The sequence below is a fragment of the Carassius auratus genome, chromosome 43 (assembly GCF_003368295.1).
Source record: "Carassius auratus strain Wakin chromosome 43, ASM336829v1, whole genome shotgun sequence".
Taxonomy (NCBI): Eukaryota; Metazoa; Chordata; class Actinopteri; order Cypriniformes; family Cyprinidae; genus Carassius; species Carassius auratus.
The window spans coordinates 10387227-10412343 of record NC_039285.1 but is presented as its reverse complement, the minus strand read 5'-3'; the positions used below and the strand labels follow the sequence as shown (position 1 = coordinate 10412343).

The 25117-nt window shown below is 40.0% G+C and overlaps 2 protein-coding genes across 4 annotated transcripts; both read left to right on the top strand.

Moving 5' to 3' along the window:
• The first annotated feature begins 1800 nt into the window (after positions 1–1800).
• On the top strand, positions 1801–12910 carry LOC113061676 (CLK4-associating serine/arginine rich protein-like). 3 transcript variants are annotated; one of them, XM_026230995.1, is made up of 21 exons: positions 1801–1926; positions 2721–2860; positions 2994–3091; positions 3522–3623; positions 4474–4553; positions 4665–4749; positions 4844–4983; positions 5122–5218; positions 5388–5466; positions 5553–5626; positions 5895–5936; positions 6748–6930; positions 7265–7570; positions 7656–7832; positions 9503–9542; positions 10500–10560; positions 11606–11664; positions 11773–11819; positions 11917–12005; positions 12185–12209; positions 12307–12910. In XM_026230995.1, the coding sequence occupies exons 2-21, from the start codon at positions 2762–2764 to the stop codon at positions 12347–12349; spliced, it is 1926 nt and encodes a 641-aa protein (XP_026086780.1). In that variant the 5' UTR covers positions 1801–1926; positions 2721–2761; the 3' UTR covers positions 12350–12910. The 3 variants fall into 3 exon arrangements, 2 of the variants coding, with proteins under 2 accessions (XP_026086780.1, XP_026086779.1); XR_003278410.1 differs by having other exon boundaries at positions 1803–1926; positions 2718–2860; positions 9503–9546; XM_026230994.1 differs by having other exon boundaries at positions 1803–1926; positions 2718–2860.
• A 427-nt stretch (positions 12911–13337) lies between these two features.
• Positions 13338–24214, top strand: LOC113061675 (B-cell lymphoma/leukemia 11B-like). The gene is made up of 3 exons (XM_026230993.1): positions 13338–13675; positions 16165–16497; positions 21029–24214. Exons 1-3 carry the CDS (start codon positions 13624–13626, stop codon positions 22561–22563), a joined length of 1920 nt encoding a protein of 639 aa, XP_026086778.1. The 5' UTR covers positions 13338–13623; the 3' UTR covers positions 22564–24214.
• The last annotated feature ends 903 nt before the right edge of the window (positions 24215–25117 follow it).

Here is a 25117-nt window from a genome sequence, read left to right as displayed (position 1 = left end):
CGAAGCTTAAGCCAAAAGGAGGGCAGTCTTAAATGACTTAGACCACGAGTCGGCCGAATGGAGTGACTCAAAGTGACTCAGGACTATGGATAAATCCCAGATCGGCACGGTCTGGGGACGAGGAGGATTCAGTCTCCTCCATTGCTCTTCAAGAACTTAATGACCAAGCCATTTCTGCCAACTAACTGGCCAGTTTTGAGGTAATGGTTCACTGCTATAGCTGCCACATAAACTTTGAGCGTAGACAGGACCGCCCATTGTCCAAACTATTGCAAAACAGTTAGCACATCACAAAAAAACGGGTCCAGGCTTCATGCTACACACCAGTCACAGAAGACTGACCATTTAAGAGCATAGAGCTGTCTCGAGGAAGGCGCTCTAGCCTCTAAACAGTATGTCTGCACCAAAGTTCAGACTGCCCGGCACATGAGCTGCTCTGATTGAGAGGAGTCTGCCCTGCGCCCAAAGTACGAGGTGTTGAGTCATCCTGTAAAGGGAACATGACCACCTTGGTGGTTGATATAGGCTACCACCGTCATGTTGTCTGACTGGACCGGAACATGATGCCCTTTTAAGGCTGGCAGGAATATTTTCAGGACCAAAAAAACGCCATCATTTCAAGGCAATTGATGAAGCTGCCACTCGTGGATATGCCAGTGTTCATCTTCAGTTCTCTCCTCACAGCAGTTCAGTCAGTGTACTGTTTGAGTAAATGAATTACTCCGGGATATTGGTTTGTTTGAACTCAGAGGGAGTGTCAGCCACATTAAAAAAAAGTTAACAGCTTAAGTCATTTGTGAATTAATGTGTATTAGAGATACGAACCGTTTAAAACGATTCAGTTCGATTTGGTGAACTGAATGATTCGTTCGCGAACCGGATATCCAGACTGCTTTGATTTGAACTCTCTCTCACAACAGGCACGGAAGAGAAGACAATGCTGAATAAAGTCATCGTTTTTGCTATTTTTGGTCCAAAATTTATTTTCGTTATTTTCGTTGCTTCAAAAAATTCTAACCGACCCTCTGATGTCACATGGACTACTTTGATGATGTTTTTCTTACCTTTCTGGACATTGACAGTATACCGTACACACATCTTCAATGAACTAACCCTTTAAGACACTTTTGATCAAATACATCAGACATTTGCTACACATTTGACTATCTCTATGTGTGTAAGTACAGATCATCTCCAGGCTGTAAATTGTATTACTATAATTAAAAACTGTATGAACTTATTTGATTTATTTTGATAAAATAGATTACTTCATGAAATATAATAATATTTGGGTAGCAAACTACAATTAGCTTCAAGCTAAACATGACAATTTATAAAACACTTTTACTTAAAAGTCACTATCAGTCACAACTGAGTGTTTGTAAAAAATTTCATACTGCATCCAATGTAGATTTTGGTCAAATGATGAGGCAGAAATATATTGTTAGTAATATTTTAGAAAAAAAAATTATGGGGTAGGTACACAATTAAAACTTCTGTGGGGCTGAGAAAAAGTAATGTAGTGTAACTAATTACTGTTGCCAGATAGTAATAAGTAATAAAATTACTTTTGAAAGGAGTAACTAACGAGTAATTAAATTTTTGGATTAACGAACCTAACTGTTTATGATATAAAAAAAAATAGCATTGAGCTATTCAATTAGCTTGTCAGCCTAAAAAACGCCTATAATGTATACAATTACACTGATACGCTACGTGTTTATGAGCCAGAGTGCGCCCCCTGTAGGAGAATTTAGATTATCAAAAACAATGTAATAGTCTACTAGCGCCTCAGTCGGCAGCGCGTGCGCTCAGCTGGGAGGCGTGTCAGCTTGTATGTAAACGATCAGCCTTTTCCACATGGTGACCGACGTTTGTGTTTTCTGTTAAGAAAAATCACACTATACGTATTGTAAACATAAACAGGTAATTAATTTTGATTCTGGAAATCGCTAAAGCCATTTGGTGACGGTCACACCACTTCATTGTCAGCTGTTTTTTTTCTTTAACGCTGGCTATAAAACATAGCCAGTTAGCATGCTAGCCTTACCCGGTGCGCTAGCGTTTTGCAATACTCTTACGTTAGCTGTAAATCTTAATATTGCATGCAGGTTGCACGAGCTTTTTAATGGACAGTCATTGAAGTGCGTTTATAAATGCAGTATAAATCAATAACAGAATTGATATGTTTGTGGTATTTAACGTTAGCCTGGCAGGTTTTAGCTACTTGGCTATCATTTCTTTTTCTTACTTTATTTTGTTACCGAGTAGATAAATATGCGTGTTATGCACTAATAATGTAAAGGTCAAGCGTTTCTACCATTCTTATATAGTTTTTATGTCATTTATGTAGCAAACATAATCCTCTTTTACTCAGAACCTGTTAAACTTTTTGTAACCAAGGTTAGTTAATCTGTAACCCAAAAACAACTTTCCCTTTAAGTGTTTGTATATTTTGTATATTTTGTGTTCAAGAACATATTTTATGTTTCACAAGTGTCATGTTTTATTGTATAGTTATTGTAGTACTTTACGTGAAGTAGGGAAATCCATAGAGTATAAAATAATTTAGCATAATGTATTTGGTATGGGTTTTCTAATGTTAAAATTTACTTTTCTGTAAATGTAAAGATGTACAAAATTCTGATTCAGAATGGTATTATATGTGGCAGTTAGTGTGGGTAGGTTGGTTGATTTGCACCTTCTGTGTCCCCTAGAAGCAGCCCTGCCCCGACGCGCCCCTACCCCAAGCGGAGCAGTCATGTGGCAGGAGGCCCGCAAACATGAGCGCAAACTGCGCGGGATGATGGTGGACTACAAGCGGCGTGGAGAGAGACGCAGACAGTACTATGAGAAAATCGTAAGTCGAAGAACAGAAGTCTGTGACTTGGACTGCACTTTCATTCTTTGTTTTTTGAGCACAGCTTAATCTTGGTCATGGATAGAAGTTTTAAATGAACAATCATGCATCATGCTTCTCTCATTCTGTGTAGAAAAAGGATCCAGCCCAGTTCCTGCAGGTACATGGCCAGGCATACAAAATCCATCTGGATTCAGCTGTAGCCCTGGCAGCTGAGAGTCCCGTCAACATGTATGTTACTAGCATATGGATCATCGATTTGGGAAGAAACCATGTTGTTTGTTAGCTTTGCTGTGCACAATGTATTATATATGAATATGGTTCTATGATACTAATTATTATTGGAAAGTAGAAGATAAGCATTTCTCATAAAAATATGCGCTATAAGTATAAGATGGTTGGCGCATGTTGAGTTCCTATATGCACAGTAAATTAACCCAAATTCAGTGCAGAGGCAGAGAGAAGTTCTGCACTGGTGTTTAATGAGCTGCTTCCATTGCTTCACTCTGAAACATGCAGTGCATATCATCTTTTAGTTTAAATCACAGCCTTTTGGCAATTTGATAATCGCGCCAAGCCATATCGCGATTTGGGGTTTATTTTGATTAATCGTCCTGGAAAGTTTGGAAAACTGTCACAACTTCATCCTTTGTCCTAACAGGATGCCTTGGCAAGGAGATACCAGCAACATGGTTGATAGGTTTGATGTCAGGGCACACCTGGACTACATCCCCACCTATACACCACCTCTCCTAAACACTACGTGAGTAGTCTGATCTTAATGCATCTGCCTTGTAGGAAAATATAAAATAATCAACTTGAGTATGCAAACAAACAAGTGTGGTTTAATTTTCCATCTGTTTTTTAGTTTAACCCTCTGGTATTCCTCCTTTAGGGAACAATATATATATATTTTTTTTTTACTATAGTTTATCCAATAGTATTTGTTCTGTAATATTTTGTTTAGAGGGCATTTCATGCTAGACAATATCCATCACTAAAATATGCACCATTTATTTCTATATCCAAATACAAATATTAAAAAATATAGATTTATTTTCAATTAATACATTGTTAAAAGTTAAAAATAGAGTAAATGCATTTAAAATCCAATGCATGGAAGGCAGATTAGTGCCATTTGGTAGGAGAAATACAGGAAATCATTTAATTCCATCATGGTGTAACAACTAAATGTCTGTGTAGCCCAATATATGTAGGCATGTATGTTCTCTAAATCCTTTATAAGAGTACTTGTTGATACAACTACATATTTTTATTAGATTTTGCATTTGAATATATATTTTTACATGATGAAATAAAAGAATGCTCTGTATTTATTAAATTTTCCATTCATATACTATATGTGGTTAATGGTGTTAACTTCTATTTTTGTGTTCACATAGCAAGTGCCATTAAAGTCACTGACTTTTGTGACATTCTGATGAAATAAAAAAATTCAGTCTAAAACACCTGAAGACCTACCAGGGGTTAAAGAGGCTTTGATAAAATTATGCTGAACTGGTTTCTGTTTTGTGTAAATTTTTGATTAACTTCATTGATTTGTATCGTAAAAAGCGCTCAAAAAAAAAAAACTTGAATTGTTTCTGTCACAGCACCACAGAGCAGGAATCAGAAGAGAGGAAGTGCAATTACGAGCGCTATAGAGGTCTGGTGCAGAATGACTTTGCGAACAGTGAGTTTCTTTAGATTTAATTCTGCCTTTTTTACTTTAACAGTTGTGATCCTTATAATATTACTGATAAATTTGAAAGAATCCACAAAAAATGTTCTTGTCCCATTATAGTCTCAGAGGAACAGTGTCTGTACCAGATCTATGTGGATGAACTCTACGGTGGCCTACAGAAACCAAATGAGGATGAGAAGAAAAAGTATGAACTTGTGCATCAGTACTTAAAACAAATGTGGATAAAAGTACATTCTGTTAGAAGGATCACATCACATTCTTTTTTTTTTCACTGTTAGACTCTCTGAGAAGAAAGCTCAGATCGGTTATACATATGAGGACACTACAGTGACTGAACCAGAAGAACAGATGGAGAAGGGAAATGAGGATGACTCAGAAAACAGCGAGTCTGAGGAAGACGAAGTCATCCCTGACATTGGTGTGTTTTTCATAAACTGCACACTTCCTGTTAGGATATTTCAGTTTAAAATTTAGGAACACTATAGATATGTCATTTAATTTAATATAGAAAGTAATACCCTTACAATATGTGTGTGAATGCTTTCCCAATTTGTAGATGTTGAGGTGGATGTAGATGAACTGAACCCAGAGCAGGTGACGGAGATTAACAAGATGGGCACCACTTATGGCATGGCAGAAGGGGACTTTGTGTGGTTTGTTCGCTGATTCTCTAACAAAATAAATGAAATGCAAACTTATCAGAGGAAATTCACCACTTGAGCATATTTGGAGAAGATATCTGAATAAATGCATTGTAATGATCTTGTACTTTTTTTTGACAGACACGAAGTGTAGATAAAATGCAGTTTTTCTTTATGTTAGGATGTTGAGGAAGGACAAGGAGGAAGTGGAGGCCATTAAGCATGCAAAAGCACTGGAGGCAGAGAAGGCCATGTACTCTGTATGGGCAGAATCTTTTCAACTTCCTCCCATGTATGCGTTTGATTATTAGTATTTGTAATAGTAATGTTGTTCTGGTTCCTTTAGGGCCGGCGGTCTCGCAGACAGCGGAGAGAGTTTAGAGAGAAGTATATGAAAGGCAGGCAGATCAGCCCACCCAGGTAACAGCCCATAAAATATAGCTACACATTTTGTGTTTGTCACTGACTACCCAATAATTAACTGGCATGTAAAATTTTGTGTTATTTGTGTGTGTGTGTATATATATATATATATATATATATATGTATGTGTGTGTGTGCGCGTGTGTGTGTGTGTGTGTGTGCGTGTGTAAATGTTATAATGTACACCAGTTGCACACATTATTGAAATTGATTAACTGAATTGAAAATAAATAGAAATTTATATTTTTGTACGTTTCAAAAACAGCTATGCCAGAAGAGACAGTCCTACATACGACCCCTACAAACGGTAAGTATTAATGGATTGATACTTGGCACATTAGTTTTGAATTTATAAATTGTCATATTACAGGGTTAGTTCACCCAAAAATGAAAATTAGCCCATAAATTACTCACCCCAAAGTCATCCTAGGTGTATATGGCTTTCTTCTTTCAGACGAATCCACAGTTATATTAAAAATTGTCTTTGATCTTTCAAGCTGCAGCATCGATCTATTTAAAAAGTGTCTTATGTTTTGAATATAGATATTTATCCTACAAAAAGAGAGATTGCCCAATATTGAGATTCTATCCAATATCTTTAAACTGATTTTCATGTTGCTGATATGAATCATTAAATGGCCAGTATTAAAAAGTCAAATAAAATATTTAACTGTTATTAGTGTTTTTAATTATTAGTTTTGAGTGTTAGAGGATGGCAAAGGTAATCTAAATGTCAAAATAGGATAAATGAACAGGCACAATACAGACTAAAAATTAAACAACTGAATGCACTACCTGACCAAATGTATTCATAAATTGATAAAGTGACACTAAAATACATTTATAATGTTACAAAAATTTTCTCTTTCGAATAAATTCTTTTTTTTCTATTCATCCTAAAAGTGGTTTCCATGAAAATATTAAGCAGCACAGCTGTTTTCATCATTGTTATTAATAAGAAATATTTATGGAGCACCAAATTAGCGTATTAGAATAATTGCTGAAGGATCATGTGACACTGAAGATTGGAGTAATGGCCCCAGACTTTTTAATAGTAGTGTACATCATGTATTAAAAATGTTTCTTACCACTCTTATTTTCCCTCCTTTTTGTCCCAGGCCAGAGTCAGACTCAAGTTCAGAGTCACGCTCTCGTTCTCGAACTCCAGGCAATGATAAGATCACTTTCATCACCAGCTTTGGGGGCAGTGATGATGAGGGAGCCTCAGCCACACAAGCCCCGCCTGCAGCTGCGTCAAGCCACACCTCCTCCAACACCGCAGGTCATAGCAGGGGCTCCCGGTCGGTAACTTCCCCTTTCTACTTTCTGGCTCATTAGTGGCTTTTTTCTTCATTTATTCATAAGCTTGTTCAGCTGTGATAACATGTAGCCAGTGTGCTAAGAGAACGGTCATAGGGTGAGCTTTAAAATTATTGGTGATCATTTAAAATAGATGGGAGACCAACCATGTGTTGCCCATTTAGTATTAGTTGATTAATTTTGATTCAGAGATAAAACCGGTGTGGAATAATTTACATTTTGACAGCTCTGCGATTAGATTAGGCTTGTATTGTCACATTAATACATTTTTGTAGTTTGCTCGTGATGACATAGCACATTGTGTATTTCTCTTAGCCGAAGACGTTCTTCCTCCAGTCACTCGTCTTTTTCCTCCCGCTCCTCTTCACACCGGTCCTCACGCTCATCCTCACGTTCCCGCCGGAGTCGTCATTCTCGTGGGGGCAGGGACCGGGACAACCGTTACTCCAGATCTCGCTCTCGCCGGCGGTCTGACTCCCGTTCACGGCAACGCAGTGGAGGCTCGAGGAGACGATACGACAGGACTAGGTCTCGTTCCACAGATCGGGGTAGAGACAGAAACCTGGAAAGAGACAGAGACCGGGACAGGGGGAGGCGCTACACAGGCCACAGACGAACCAGGCAAGAGAGCTTGCTAAAGAATTTCAAACCCTTGTTAAGAGCTTTCTTTTGTGAAATTGATTGGATGAAACACTCTCTCCATTAGGTCTCGCTCGCGTTCTCGTTCAGGTGATCGTTACCAGCGGCGGAGTCACAGCTCAGCATACAGGAGGGGCGGGAGCATCAGACAAAGCCCCTCCCACTCACCTGCAGTGAGCCGCAGCCTTTCCCCCTCCTCCCATTCTGCTCCACTTACACCTGCTTCTGCAGACAAACTGAGAAAGTAAGTGGCACCAAACCAGTAAGGACTATAGATAGACTTTACATAAAAAAGTCAGGGATGGGATTTTCCACCCAGAGAAATAAGACCCATGTATTTTCCATAAATTTTAGATAAATAAATTTGTGCCAAATGGGAGTCAAAATTGGCATTAGCAAGTAAATGCAACTGTTATTCGCCAGGTTGCTGTTTTTGCATTGGTTTTGAGAATGGGATATGGCCTAGTGCATTAATCAAATTGAAAAAATTATATTATTTATATTCATAAAACTCATGCAAACGTTAAAAGTTCATGCCAAGCCACGAGCTAAAGGGAGATGCTTGTAGAATTATATTAAAAGGCCCCTTACTTGCTAAAATTGTATGAACTATCATATGATATATGGCATGTATTAGATGTTGTCCAACATGTTTTTCAACAAGGTTTTGATTACGGTTGGGCACAAACATTTGAATATTCGATCTAAAATTAAAACACTATTCGAATTTTACTATGTGTTGCTTTGCTGGCTGATAATGCCATGAATCCATGATAAATCCTAGACATGCAAACTAGAAGTCAGTCATAATTAAGTGCACTGGGTGGCGCTGTGGAGCATGAATAACAAATTGATTTGTATTTGATCACACAATAAGTTTAGAATTACTCTGACCAAAATAAACTTACAAAATAGAATTACTTTTGATCAAATAAATCAGTGAAACTGATTTTATTATAATTTATTTTATTATAATTTATTATAAACTGAGTTAATATAATGGCACCACCATAATGAGAAATCACATGAAATCCATACACCAGTCGAGTGAGGAAATGCAGCTGTCCATCACTGCATTCACGACTGCAGGTAAAGCCAGCTGTACCCCGATTGAGCAAAGGAGAGCATCTGATAGAGAAATGATCCTGAGACACATGCTTCCTTTAAGTTTTCTCGAAGGAGAGTATTTTGAGAACAGAAAGCACAAAGCGCTGTAAGAAACGTTGTCTCTGTGGAACGTCTGTTCCTATTGTTAGCAGACTGAGGAGGCAGCTATCATGTGGATATTATTGTTGTACTGTAATTGGCATAGTCTGCTTTATTTTTTTTATTTTTTTTTTCAGTTTTTCCGGCTTGAGCTTGAATGCTTTTGTTCTTTATATATATATATATATATATATATATATATATATATATATATATATATATATATATATATTTTATTTATACATTTTTTATTAATTACAAAATTTTTACCTAAATTAAAATCTTGAGCTATCGTAATGTTGTAGAACATTGTTGTTTATGATGCCTAATCATAAGCTTGTTCAGAAAAGCCAAACAGTTGATTATTTAGCAAAAAAAAATCTCGTTAAATGTCATTTAAATAAATGAATATTCAAATATTTGTTTTTTCATGAGTCCAAATATTCGAATAGAGTATTTTTGAAAAATACCTATCCTTAGTTTTGATCTCGTCGATGCCGGGATAGAAACCAGGAGGAGACGCTACACAGGCCACAGATGAACCATGATGCAGTAGAGTTTATAGGGTTAAAAAGTATTCGTTTTCCAGTTTACCTCTGTAAATTATCGATATTATGTTTTTATTTCTTCTTCTCATTAATATTTGTCACATGCCTAAAAAGTGACAACTGACCAAAAATTCTGTATCATTTTTTTCTTCTTCCCTAGGCCTGAAAATCCGGGTGGTAAAGAGACTGGAGCTGCCAAAGTCAGTAAGAATTTGATGCATCTTAATTTTTTTGCTAAAGACTCCGCCTCCCTCACCCCTGACAGGCTGAAGCAGTTAACAGTCAAGCTGGGGCTCCTGCCCATCTCTTGGCTCCTCAGAGAACTTTTGTTCTCATTTTAGATGGGTTTTTGTTTATTTATTTTTATTGGCTGTACACTTGGTGATCAGCTGGCCACCTTTTTTTTTTTTTTTTTTTTTTTTTTAAGAATGAGGCAGGGAGTGACCAACTCTAGCTCTAAAGGAGCCAGATATTTCTGTGTGCTCTTCTTTGGAACTGCTGTAGATTTGTTTTCTATTTGAGGAAATGATACATGCACTTCTTATTTATCTAAGTATTATCTGAATGATGGGTTGTTGATGGACACCTGTGAATGAACGTGAACTGATGAAAGGAAAACATCAAAGGAATAAAGGTTCTTAGCAGGTTTGCTTAACAGTGAAACAGCTCAGGTGTTGCTTCTGCACTGGGCTTGTCAAGACAGGCAGAGCAACTTCATTCACACAAACACACCTGTGTAAGTCAATACAGATTGTCCTTGTGTGTAAAGGTTGAACAGCTTCAAGGCAGCACCTTCTGAAATGGCTACAGTAGCTCCCATTTTGTAACCGTTCCATCGAATTGATGTAGCTGACCTTGTGAGAAGAAGAGTGGACGTAGCCCTGTTCTGTTCTAAATGGATGCCCTCTTTTGTCTGTTCACATTTTGCACTTGTCATATACCTAAAATGCATCTATAATGGAAACATCTCAGGCATTTCTTTGAAACAGAAGCATGTGCTGCTGTTCAGCATGCAGCATATAAATGATCACTCTGATCCTTCTGCATTACATGACACAAGTTTAACCTAGTAAAATAGATTCCTTGCTGTCAGCTGCTATTCTTTGCAAAAACTTTTTTCTGTCCTACTTGTTCTAAAGTCTTTGTGTACATTGCAGCCCAAAATGACGCCACAAGAGAAGCTCAAACTCAAAATGCAGAAGGCTCTAAACAAGCAATGTGAGTTACTATTTCAGGCATCTATGAATAATCATCTTATTCCATATTTATGCTAGGCATGTAGAGTATATCGGTACCATATCAATTGGTAATTATTATTTTATTATATATATATTTATCAGTCAAAATTGGATATTTAATAGTGCATGCTCATTTCTGTCAGTTCTTATTTTTGGCATCAACTGCTGCTCAAAGGTTTTAAAAACACATTATTTTAGAACACTGATAAATGTAATCTTTAGCAAGTCTCAAAATAAAAAAAGTAAATTAGATTGGAATTGGAAAGTAATTAACACTTAATTTTTTTTGTTTACTGTCTCTTGCACAAAATGCATTAAGGTTTCCACAATAATTTGTATTTTTTGTTTTCAGCATTGATTGTTTCTTGAGCACTAAATCGGTATGATTTTTAAAGAATCTTGTGGCTGCTCAGCTTTGCCATTATAGTAATAAATTACAAGGTTTTTTTTTCTTTTATCTCTATAAACCGTCTTATCTCTGTTCCTGACGAATGTGAGCCCAGCACATTTACATGTACATGTATACAGTTAATGATCATATTAAGTTAAAGGCTTATTCTGTTCAACAGCTCTGATCACACTTCTTGTGCCGCCTTTGTTTGACCAAAAATACAGTCAAACAGTAAAAAAAATATATAATTTATTCCTGTGGTAGCAAAGCTGAATTTTCAGCAGCCTGCAGTAATAGCTTCAATAAATGGTCTTGAGTGTCAACCCGAACCTTCAGAAATCATTTTAATATGTTGATTTGTTGCTCAAGAAACGTATGTGCATCTTAATATTTTTGTGTAAACTGTACTTATTTCACATGATTCTTTGATGACTAGAATATTAATCTTATGTAGTATTTTAAAACCCTTTGATGTCACTTTTGGTCATGAAAATATTAATGTCTTTATTTTTACCGACCTCGGTTTACATCATTAGTGTACATAACTTTCCATAGCTGTCTATTTTATGGGAAAGACAAGTAAAATATAAAAGCCTGTTGACCCTGCCTCACCTTCTGCTTTCACCTTCATCAGCCAAGGCGGATAAGAGGGCAGCACAAGCCAAGATCCAGCAGCAAGAGCACAAGCGACAGGTACAAGTGTGGGTGTACGGTTGGTGTGTGTGGGTGATTGGGTGGGGTGATTCCAGGTAGTTATGAACTTTTAACGCTCTAGATATTTTTTTCCCCCTCCCATCACAGGAACGAGAAGGAGTTCTTCGTGCAATGGCAAGGAAAATACGCATGAAGTGAGTCCGAGCATGTATATGCACGTTCGTGTTGTGAGAACTGTCCTCTCAGTTTGTAAAGAAAAGGATACAGTTTGGTCATTGTTTGGTCTTGTAGGGAGCGGGAACAGCGCGAAAAAGAGAGAGATGAATGGGAGAGGCATTATGGACGTCAGAGTCTCTCGCCCTCCCCCAATGCCAAACACGGTGAGACTCCCACCAAAGAGCTAGTCCTGTTTTTATCCTCATAATGAAATGTGAATGGATTGAATTATGCTTTATTATTGACAGTGATTCTATAGATATACAGGCTGGTAACAATTAAGACACATGCAAAATCTAACCCATGAAGAAGATTCTAATCATAAATCTTGAACACCCCACAGGTCGAGACTACAGCTCATCCAGAAGGTATGCTGAAACCAGTCTGCACCAGGCACACTTGTCCATTACATCTAAACGTACTGTTGTTGAGGCTCATTTCAGTCATTTCTGTCTTCCTCAACAGGAGATCACGCTCAAGATCACGGAGTCCTCATTACCGGTACTGAGGCATCTGCCGAAAAACTGTCAGGCCACAAGACGTCAAACAGATGTTTCAGAAGTGAATGGGGACCATGATGGCAAGAGTTTACATAGTTTTTTGGGGAAAACAGTATCAATAAGATAAATTTCACTCACTTCTACATCTTCTAAAAGATGCAGTGGAAACAAAGTCATTTCTAAAATTAACACCATCATGCTCTGAGAACACTTTTCCTCTGCCATTCTTGATATTACACCGCAGGTTTGCCACAAATGATCTGAGCCACTAGGATTCTAATAAACTTTGCAGATTATTTTGAGTCGATCTGTTTAATTTTATGACATAAGATTAGGATGAACTTTATTCTTTCTCTTGTGTCCCCATTAAAGAGAGAGATTTTACCTCATTGTCTATAATGCCTCAAAGAGTGATGTGGAATTTCTTTCAAAGAAAATGTAGATTCAATGCCATAATCTTTTTCACTCGGCACTGTAAGTATCTGGTAGTTTTTATTGTAGTAGAAACAATCATCAGTGATCACAGATTTTGACATTGAAATAAAAAGGTAATCGATGATGAAAAATAACCTGGCTCCAGTGTTTTTTCCTCGTAGGTAGGAAAAAGCCGTTGCCTTCTGTAACCGCCAGATGGCGCGCTTCACCATTAGAATAACGCGTTTTGAATCAAAAATAATTATTTTGAATGGGCATTTGACCACTTTATACACGAAGACACATTTGAACAGTCCTCGCGTGGCTGCATCTGCCTGCACTATCCACAAAAGAGAAGCAAGTGTCTGAAAGTGAAGCGACAGTTACTTTGGGTTTCGAAAGAAGCCGGACAGCAAAACAAACACCTGTCTCAGTCGACCTCGATAAAGCCACTTCCTCTTTACCCACATCCTTAACCAACACATTTTATTGGTGTCAGAGCAGCAGCTGCGCGCCATCTAAGCGACTATTTACATAATTCTCCTATACGATAGATAGATAAGGAATAGACAGAGTTTGGATCATTTAAAGCGCTCCTGCTGATGCTGTTACCTAAGCGGAGTTGTTTAACGAGGTCAGCTATGATAAGACAGAGGGCTGATGAGGATGAGGAGGATGATGATGGGCGGGCTGAAGGGCTGGAGGCGTTGTTCGTGCCCTCCTCCTCCTGTAAGGCCAGCAGACAGTGTGAACTTGAACACTGACGGGCACGGCACTGAACGACAGTCACGTCACGCATCACTGCCGTTGTATGAGGTTTATAGTGTCCTCTTAGTTCTGGTGTAGTTTCAGAGGAGCTTCTCTCACTATGTCCAGACGTAAACTCGGTAGCAGACCGCAACACCTGAGCGCAATGCAAGGTAAACTGGATTTAAGAAAACTTTCTCCACTTTTAAAAGCTAAACCGCAATATATTTACGGAGAACCGAGTATGGATCATGAGGGAATGAGAGTAACGTTATGAGTGATCAGTAAGCGATAACGCGTGAACAATGTAACGTTAATCACTTTTCACGTGGTTTGTGGCTCTCTCCTGTGCGTGTAACGAACTTGACATTGAAGTTGAAATAATAACCTACCCTCACGTTTTTATCTGTTCGTGTTTCTGATTAGCGTTCAGTGTGTTATCAGTAGCCATTCTGTGTCAGATTTACATTTACAGGCTGTTTAAGAGATTTTACGGTTAAGTTTCTCAGACCGAGTTGGAGCAATAACATCGCACTTCCTTATTGCATCTTCACAATATCTCTGTTTTGTGTCGTCACTTTCATACCTTAACGTCAACTTCTTAATTTTTCCATTAGGTTTCATTTTATTTACACACGTTTTCTGACTGTACTGAACACGTTGTTTTACCCGTTGACAAGTGCGCTTCGTCTGAATATAATTTTGTTTATTCATATAAATATTTGATTGATAAACACAGTCACCTTAAAGCGTGTGCGTATACATATTGCTGTGAAATATTGTTTTGATGATGACAGGATCTTTTTGTTGTTTGTTTTATCTTCTCTAACTGTGGGCGGCTGTGCGTGCTTCACCTGACCACAAGACTTGAGTCTAGTTTAATGTGTGTGTTATTGTCCGAATCACTGTTCTTTGAGTTGGATTTGTTCAATGAATCGGTTGAGTGGAGGATTTCACTGAAAAGTAAGCAAGCTACTTTAAAAACCGAATAGCGGAAATATAAAAAAAAAAAAAAAAACTTTGAAAATTGAAATGTGATTGTAGCTATTTATCAACACTTATACGAAACGGTTGGATTTGCGTATTTAATCTTTTTTTAAACATAGGCTACTAAAAATGTTTAATTTTATATAAATAATTAAAAAAATAATAATTCTAGTATTGTTTATAATACAAAAATACAAATTACATTTACTTTCTAACTGACTTTGTTTTTATTAGCTAAATCGTGGCTAGTTGAACTGAGACACATTAAATCACAGTTAACATCCACATTAATACAAAACAATAATAAACCGCAACGTGTGCCTATTAATGGATTTCCCTCAGCGAGATGTTTTCACGTTATCACGTGGTCCTTGATAACCGCTAAACGCTCGAAAGAACCGAATCACTTAAATCAGTCGGACTTCCAGTTACTTGTGTGTGTGTGTGTGTGTGTGTGTGTGTGTGTGTGTGTGTGTGTGTGTGTGTGTGTGTGTGTGTGTGTGTGTGAAGAGCAGCCGCGCCTTTTGCGTGTCGGCACAAACAACCAGAGCTGCTGAAACAGGAAAGGTGACATTTTTGAGTAACCACTGGTGAAATCCTCCCTTCCCCGGGACTGTCTGTACCTGCATCGGCATGGACAGCCTAGCCCGGGCAGGTGGATCCAGTCCAGGCTGTAAGGTGTGTGTGTGTGTGTGTGTGCCCTGGAGTCCATGATCACAGCGGCACCCAGGCCAAAGGGCAAGTTCCTCTCTGAACTCGAAGTCTCTATACAGCCAAGTTAAAGGTGGTTGGAGTAGTAAACTAAAAGTGAAAGATGCAGTACAATTATGCACAATTGATCCACCTTTAGTGGCCATGATGCTGATTTATTACAGGATGAATGAAATGCAGCAACATTGCATCATTGTCTTTATTATTTGAAAGTAGCTATATTTTAATGTTTCTATGTCCATGAATTCATTTTAAAAGATTAATTTGATAAAAAGAAAATAATTCTCTGCGTGTATTTTTTGCAGCATTATTCTGTTTAAATGCACTTTTTGCAGAATATATGCAGCTTTTTTTGCCACCTTGCAGTGTAAAAATAGCATTGCTTTCACTAAAGTACAGCATATTAAAGTGACTTCCAGTTTAGAGACAGACACATTTTTTTAAAGTTTGTTTGCCCTCTCAAAGTAGTTTTTTTTTTTTTTTTTTTAATTTTTTTTAAGTCTTGTTTGCAAAATCCTGTTTGGCTCAGCTTTGGCCTGGCTTGATTTACATACTGAATCGCTCATTCGCCACAGCGGTTATGAGTGGTGTGAAAGACACCTTGTTTAGATCAGCAGACTTGTGAGTGTGGTAGGACGACTACAGTGCAATGTGCCTGATATATCAGCATGCACTAATGGGCGAATTGCTCAAGCGGGTCGGAGCTGCATCGCGCTGCTTCCTGTGCAAAGCAGACCTCGGTGGCAGAGACACAGGAAGTGGTCAGTATCTGCTGACCAGACAGAGCCGTGCTGATGATGACAGTTTAGCAGTACGCCGACGAATGCAGAGAACTGAAAGTAGCACATTAGAAGAGAAACGAGGCTTTTGCAAAGCCACTCACTTGGGTCATTTCAAGAGTTACAAGGGAGTCTCTGAACAAAGAGTGTGTTTGAAGCTTTTTTTTGTGTTGTTCCGCTCACAGACGCTCCGGATCCCACAGTTATCCCCGCCGACTCTTCGCCATCTCCAGAGCAGGTGCCTCAGACTGATGATGGAGGCCGTGACCTGTTGACATGTGGCCAGTGTGGTCAAGCCTTCCCATTGGCCCACATCCTCACCTTCATCCAGCACAAACAGGGCGGGTGCGGCACAACTAGAGCCAGGCCTCAGGTCCACACCCCTCCCTCTCCGGCCAATCGGACGCTGCGATTCGGCCAAGGAACGCAGGTGGAGGCGGGTTATGTGGAGCTCCGGCGTATGACAGACGAGAGATGGAAGGAAGAGCCAGGTGTGAGGGTGGAGGCCAACCAAGCTGGTGAGTTCTAGGTGCTAATTAGTGTCTTTTTTTTTTTTTTTTGTAAAACTGTCCCCTCATTTAACGACCTTGTCCCCAGTCCGGCTCATTAGGCTGTCGTTGCTGTGGCGCTGAGGGCTTGGTGAGTTCAAGAGTTAGAGATGCCGGGCCTAATTGTGTGGAAGAGATAGGTAGTTCTACTACACACATGAGCAAACGTACACTTATACATGCGCCCTGGGGGATGGCGGAAAGGCACCTGAGCACACCTGAGCATCTCCTTAGCTCTGTCTCTCAGGTGAAGTGGCCAGGTAAACATGGCACAGTCAGGTCACCAAACTGCACAACTCCCAGAGCTCTTGCACGCACACACACACACACACACACTTTCCTCAAAGCCCTCATTATTCCAGCAGTCAGTCTGAGCAGGTGCTGACATGGTGTTATTCCCAGAGTCCTCTGTGAATTGCTTCGGTCCTGTCCTCTTATGGCGCTATTCAAAATAGTCTCGAAATGTGATGTTTTTCCCTGTTGTTGACCTTGAGGTATGAATCTGTTGCCTGTGGAAGCACCGCAGCGTCTTAAAAATAAAGGTTTTTTTGCAAAGACTTCATAGAAGAACCATTGTGGGTTCCCAAAATAACCTTTCATTGAATATATTGTAACCGTTTGTTTACGCATCCTCATGCGGTCACAGGTCTATATGATTTTCAATCTTCAGATGAACGCAAACAATGACTTTTAGAGAACTAATCCATCTCTGTGAGTCTATGTAATGCAAGTGTAGATGAACGCTAAAGTCAACGTTACTAATACGAATACGAATCCAGTTAATGAATCAATGTCTTCTGAAGCAAAACAGTAGGTATGTGTGAAATAAAAACAAATAAATACTAATTAAAGAAAATGAAGTGTAAACTGTCACTTCCAGCCGACCGGTCAAATGCAGGTTTTAATAATTTAACATATTAGTAATCGAAATAGAAAATGAGTTTCTGTCGATGTTGAAGGTTCTTTGTGGAAGCAAAGATGGCAATAAAGAACCTTTATTTTTAAGAATGTAGAAGGACTGTGGTGAAACCTTGAATTCTTTTGACTTTTAGACAGGATGTTGGTGTGTGTGTGTCAAAGCTCCTTCAGTGTTTTTCAGTAGTTGGCCCTGAAGGGAATCGTCGGCCTGTGCAGGTGCTGGTGTTTCTCACCCTGATGTTATTGAACCATGACCTGAACTGCTTCCTCGTATGGGCAGGATGCTTTCACCCTACAGCATGAGCAAAGCAAACATTTATTAGTTTCTAAATACAGAGAGTTTATAGAGGCAAGCAAATGATTATGATTGATCGTTATCAACAAGACATCTATTTGCTTTCAGGTCACTCCCTCCTGTACGTACACATGTTTGTGCTTCCTTCCTCTTCGTGCTCTGCTTCCGTCAGTCCACATTTCTTGCTTCTCTGGGGTTCAGCCACTTTTGTGTTTTGTTGTTTTGTGTCTGTGTGTGAAGGTGTATGTTGCTGATAAAGGTGTCAGGGTTGAGAAGTGCAAAATATGCTAATGTGTTACTTCCTCACTGTCAACAGTCTTGGGTTATTATTGACGCAAAGATTTTGAGGCTTCAATGACAGGAGAATGAGAACGAGAGATGGGGTCTGATAAGGAACTGCCTGAAGAGTAAACGGTGTGCTTGATAGACAGTTCAAAATGAGTATGTGTTATTCGTGTAAGTGAATGATGACTTGTTTTAACGGACCGGTCAGGGTTGCCAGGTCTGTCGTATTTCTTGTTATTATCAGTGTTCAAAATGGTTGTTGAACCGCATTTATTTGAAATAGAAATATTGTACCAAAGTTCATCATAACCATAGAAAAAAAATAACCAATGTCATTTTTACCATGTGTAGTTTACTTGTTTTATGTGTATATAGATCTGTTATATTGGTACCATATCACTTATCTTTTGATATTAAACTTTGCTTTTAGTATATTAATAACCCATACTGGACACTCATATATACTTTAAAAACTCAAATAATTTAATAACTATTAAAAGTAATCTTTAGCAAATCTCTAAACAAGCTTGTATCGATTTAAAAAGAATTACAAATGTATTGGTTATTTTAAAAAAAACTGTATTTAAGTCATCCAATAAAACCGAAAAAACTAAAACAAATCTATAGGTGGTAAAGATTAAAAGTAGCCCAATTTTTGGCAAATCTTGGATACCTTTTTGTGCTGCTTGGGTGGATGAGGGCGTTTTGTGTGTATGTTGTATTTGCGCTTTCATTTTGACTCATCCAATGAAAATTCAGTTAGCCCACAACCCATGAGACAGGAGTGCGTGAGTGTGTGCTTATGTGTGGGTGTAGAGGTGACAGAGAGAGATTTTGGATACCACGGTGCCGTGGTTATGGATTACTGAATTAGTGTAGACAGTGTGTATCAATTGTCTTATTTTTATTTCCTCCAGCTTCTCTTAGCTCTTCATTTCATCTCTCTCTCTCTCTCTCTCTCTCTCTCTCTCTCTCTCTCTCTCTCTCTCTCTCTCTCTCTCTCCCTCTCCTTCTGTTCCCCAGAGAGAGTAGATTCTGCCTGCTGCTCGTTAGCGCTCTCAGCCAATCTGCATTTTTAATTAGCGGTTATTGCTTCTGCTTAATATGCAATTGCTACCCTGGGCCAAATGGGAATCCTTACAAAAAAGAGTGAGGGGAAGAATGAAAGCGAGAGAGGTTGGGTATTGTGTTTCACTTCAAGACCCTGAGACAAAAGCCCCCCTCCACCCTCCTCACACTCTCCACCCGAGGGAGAGATTTGGGAGCAGAAGGGGTGTTGTTTGGAGCGGGCCAAGGTGCAGTCACAGGGGCGATGATTTTTCTGTTGTTTTTCATGACCTGTGCAGCTATTTCTTTTTGTTTTTAAATTGAACACTTGTCGTCTTCCTTTCCCCTTTTTGTCCCTGTTTTAACCTCCGTCCCCAAGGCTCAGAGATCGACTTTTTGACTCCAGTTCTTCTCCAGGCACAGAGTACAAGAGAAGAGAATAGGAGAGGCTCTTTTTAATCTTCTTCTTTGCTCCCTCCCAATAAAATGCAGAAGGATTTTGACTTGAGGAGATGTAAAGAGGCTTACAGCACTCTGCTTTGAACCCTTTGTAAGAGAATGGAAAAAATGAAATGAATTTTCCTCACAGTTTTGGGATCCTCTTTGCAGACAGGCCCCATTTATCAAGGAGGCTGAGTCAGAACTAATTTGCATAAAACCTTCGTTTGCCCCGTTCTGCTAATTAGCAATTTGCAGCTTAATTGGCGAGCGGATCTCTGAAATGGAGACAAAGCTAACCATGTTTAAAAATATCACCAGAGCTGCTAAAGGAGCCCATCCGTGCTCATTTGCTTCTGTCTCAATCTTTCGCTCCGCAGTCATCCGGCTCTCCTGTGAGCACACCTTTAATCATGCAAGACTTCTGCTCAGGTCTGACTCAACACCGGCGCTATTACCAGCTCATTATTACTCTGACACCTGCAGGGGTTTGCGACATGCAGCTTTTCTAAAGAAAAATGGCCTGGGAAATTAGACAAATGACGAAAACGTGTTGTTGTGAGGTGATTCAGTAGGTCAGAATGATGAGTTTTTGTCACTTGTAGACTGTAGCATACTAGTAGGACTAGTTAGCAGGATGGAGATGTAACGTTAGATGATTAGCATGAAAACACGTCCAGGTCACATTTCATTTGAAAATGAGAAGGAAAAAAAAATGCATGAAAAATAATGAAGATTCATTCAAGATTCAACTCAAGTTCTCATAACCATAAAGTTACACAAAGTGTCACAATATAAAAAAATCTTAATGGTCCGAAAAATTGGCTACGTTTTCAGAACAAAACAAAATGTAAGTTCTACTTTCTGGTAACTCTACTACTTTTGGCGAAATGTACTGTTTGCAGCAGGAAGTCATATTCACCATGATTTCTCGTTCTTGAATACTTTATTGGACTGGTGAAAAATGACATTTATACACAAAATTTGATTGAAAACTACTATATAAATTAAACCATATAATCTCTAAGATGTCACCGAATTGAGCATGCATTGTATTTAGGTCATGTGACAACATGGTATGCTGAATGCAACAACAAATATTTCAAACAGCTACAGTTTAATTTTGTTTTTAGTATTGGGTATTATGCATTGTGAGTTGTGTAATATCCTGGAAGAAGCATGTTAGTATTCTTTTCTAATCATAACCTTGCATTGTACCTACCCTGTTTTCACATGTATTTGGGGGTTTACCTGTTTTGTTCCGCTTTCTGTAAATGATCGCCTGCAGACTTTTCTTTTTGATGTTTCATTTTCATGTCGTCATGGTGTTAGACATCTTTCCGGTGATACAGTTTGAGAAAGGCTTTGTTTGTCTGCATTTTGAATCTTCTGAATGTACTGCCATCTATAAAATGCCCTCTGTTTATATGTTCTAAGTAATTATAGCATGTAAATGTAGCTTTTAGGTTGTTTGACTAATAAATAAATTTTCTCTTTCTTTCTTCCTCTCCAAAACAGAAGAGCCCTCCATTTTCACCTGCCAGGTGTGTCAGTGTTTGTTCTCCAGTGCATGGACTCTCCTCCAGCATGCTCAGAATGCACATTCTCTCAACATTTACCAGGTGGAGGATGACACCATCACACAGACGTCTAAACCGGCAGCCATAATGGATCCACGTCACCTTGGTGCCACACTGGCCTCTGCGTTCCAGCCATCATCTCGGCGATCTACCCCCCTTCACAAGCCTCCACACAGCTCCAGCCATGCACCACGTGACCTGCAGGGCCTGAACTTCTCTATGTGTTTGCAGCGCCTGGCAGAGGTTAGCTGCAACAACGGCGGAGTAGTACCTTCCCCATCCCAGTCTCCACCGGCCGCTTCACCCTTTCCCCACTGTTCTCCACCACTCCACGCAGCCTTCTCCTGCGAGCTTTGCGGCCAAGGTTTTCAGTCTCTGCGCAGCCTGTCTGCGCACCGCCGCACACACGCCTGCGATAGGCCCTACCATTGTGGTGTGTGCCAGCTCACGTTCTCCCAAAGTGGCGAACTGGCACGACACATGAGGAGTCACCGCCGCCCTGCTGCTGGACAGGAAACTGATCCCAACTCTGCCAGCGCAGACGAGGACAGAAAACTTTCTGGACAAGGGGATAATGATATTTCCAGTGGTCATGGAACAAGTACAGAGGTTGGGAAGCCTTCAGGAGGTACTATCCTCATCCTGACATCTTCGCAATCCAGAGCTGTTGATCGCAATCTGCTGCGCTACTATCAGCATCCGAGAGAAGCAGATGAGGAGGGTCAAGGTGAACCGCAGCAGCCATCTCCCTATGGCAGCCCCTCAGAGGGCTCTCTGGAGAGCGGAGATACAGGTGGAAGTGGCGAGAGTGGGATAGCCAGCGGCAACTGCACACCAAAGCGTCCAGAACGGGAGGATCGCCCTCAAGGCGAATGGGACGGAGAGGTGGAGGCCGTGGAGATGGTCCAGGACTGGCAGGGGGAGAATGAAAGGAGGCAGGTCACCAGCGGAGGGGGCAAGAAGAAAAAAGAAGAGGCTTGCGAGTTCTGCGGGAAGTGTTTTCGCAACAGCAGCAACCTGACGGTCCACCGACGCAGCCACACGGGCGAAAGACCATACCGCTGTGGCCTCTGCAGCTACGCCTGTGCGCAAAGCAGTAAACTCACGCGTCACATGAAAACACATGGCGCCCGTGGGACCCGTGCCCCTTTTCAGTGCCACCTATGCTCCGTCCCGTTCACCGTCTATGCCACACTGGAGAAACACCTTAAGAAGGTGCATGGACTCACTCACGCCAATGGCGGCGCCTACAGTCAAGGCCCGATTGCTGATTACAACAGCCTCAACATCACAATGGAGGACGACTCTGTCCGTGAACAATCAGGAACACCCATCACCATGCTCACAGAATCAAATGCGGACCTATCAGAGCAGCACAAAGAGGATGACCCTGACATGAGGGTCAGCGATGATGAGCCACCTACCTCTGAGGAAACAGATAGCACGGTGGTGTTAGGTCAAACCGCAGTGTAAACTAGCATATGACCTCTACACGATACTCTGATCTTGACCTAAACCACCAAGCTTGATGATCTTTTGCCCGCAACCCAGTATGTACATCTTATCAAAAAACCGAGAGGACCTTTTTCAATTTCACCACAGTACTTAGAAATGCTGTAGGGTTGCAACGCTGAAACTGTCCGAAATTTGATCGATTTTCATATCGGTGCAAGTGCCTACTGTTAAATCCTTACATGCAATACTGGAAGACTTCTGAACCCTTTGGCCCAACCGTCATTGTCAAGGCACTTCGAACCCAGAATTGCGACTAGTAGAGCACTGTCAGAGTATATGGAGACGGTCGCGAGTCAACCTTTTATTGAGCCCAAAAGACAATCGTACAAAAAGACTGAACAACCTGCAGGTGATCTGCCAATGCGATTATGAATTCTACATTGCATTTATGAAGTGGACACCTTCGGATTACACTGTTGTGGCACTCTTCTGCAGAGCCTTAAAGGTTCATAGTTTATAAAAATCTAAATTGGGAATGGTCTACATCAGGGGTGTACAGTCCTGTTGCTGGAGGGCCGATGTCCTGCAGAGTTCGCCTCCAACTCCAATCAATCAAACACACACCTGAAAAAGCTAATCAGAGTCTTCAGGACCTTTACTAAAAGCTTTCAAGCAGTTTTGTTTGAGTAGGTCGAGCTAAACTCTACAAGAGATTGACCTTCCAGAAGCAGGATTGTATACCCTTGGTTAGTTTAATAGTGTGATCTGCACAAATGACAGAAGTCAGATTTGAGCTTGTGTTTTCCCAACTATCTGACAGGGTTTTTTGATACTGTATATTAAACAGGACTGATTGGGTCTGTGGCAATACATGTTCACTGTCACTTATTACTGTTAAAGAGAATTTGTTTGCCATTGAGAATGTCGGTGTGTAAATATATATTTTAGTTTGTGCTGACATTTTGTAACGCATTCCAAGAAAATGTATCACATATTTGTTAATATAGCCACTGCACAACAGATTTTTTTTCCTTGTATTTTGTGAGCCTGTTTAGTCTGTTTACAGACTATTGTTCTACTGCCGAGTACATAGAAATGCTATGATTTTTTTTTTTTTTTTTTTTTTGTCAGTGGTTTCTCCAGGTTGTGTTTTGTGGTCGTGTGAATGAAAAGCCTAATTTCTGATGAAAGACTGGCTAGGAAACAAAAGCACTGACCTTGTTGAGTGGTGGACCCTTTGAGAGAGCACTTCTGTATGTGTTAAAAAGACTTAAGAGACTGGATATATGATGAATCTATACAGGGAATGTTTGCGTTGTTACAGTTTTTTTTTATGATCATAACCATCAGGGAACTGTTATGTTACAGTTTATGTTTGTGTGGTAACAAATATGGTAGAAATGTATTAAAATGTAATAAGCATTTATTTTATTTTTTTTGTATTAACAAATGTGAAAATAGATGGGCATCCAGTTGTGTCCGTTTTTTCAGGGAGCAGCGAAAACAAAGCTCTTTTGTCCTCTTGTATATTATATTAATTCTGTTGATTGAAATGTCATGTATTATATGTGGTTTCTCCTAGAATTCCCTGTGTAGCTCACAACTTTGCGGTGTATTTTGTTTTTCTATGCCTATTTGTATGGTAATTAAAAAGACCGAGGCAAAGTCAGAGGGTGTGTGCGTGAGTATGTAAGAACCAGAAAGTGTGACTGCACGAACGGTGAAGTTGAACCTGCCACTACATGTCTCAGATCGCATCACGAATTCACAAGTATTTGCACAGATGAACCACTCTTCTCTAACGGCTATCGTTGAGTCATAGTCCGTTAGTAGTACAGTCATATCTGACTAAACTGCTGGGTCATTCAGGTTGGCCTTCAAAGACTAGGGTTTGATGGAACAGATGAGATTGTCAGGTACATTACGTGTCCAAAAGGTGAGATTATACATCTGGAGAGATGAGGAAGACCAAGCCTGAAAAGGAGTGCTGTGGCTGAAATTTGCAGGAACCTGAGGATATTGAGGAACCCGAGGGGGAGCGGAGTCATCTTAACAGTTCTCTTCTTTTTTTAGTGGGACAAAACCTTCACACTGGTATCTCTGGCCCCTCTAATGAGTGGGACGCTCTAAGATCCCTATATCTCATTAACAAGCTACCTTTTTAATGAGCTTTCGGCCTGGGCTGGGGGAGGTTGGATTGAAGGGACCATATGTAGCTCTCACCCCATCTCCAATTATCGCCATATCGGAGAACGGGAGAAAGATGGCGAAGCATAAGGGATGGGTCTGAAACTTAATTTACAACTCGGGTTGTTCAACTAAAATTCCCCAAACTCTGAATCACAGGTGATCGCCCTGGGACCTGCATCGCTTCTTCTCTATCAAAACCTTATACACCCACCCTAGCCACGCACCATTTGGTGGCCACACGGGCCCAATTACATAATGTAACACGAGCTTCTGCGAGCTAGACGAAAACATTCCCAGGTGCCCTTTGTCTCTTTTAGGCCACCTCTCTGCACCTTTTCTCAAAGACGTCACCCTTCTGAGCTGGGACTGGCCCGTGTTTCTC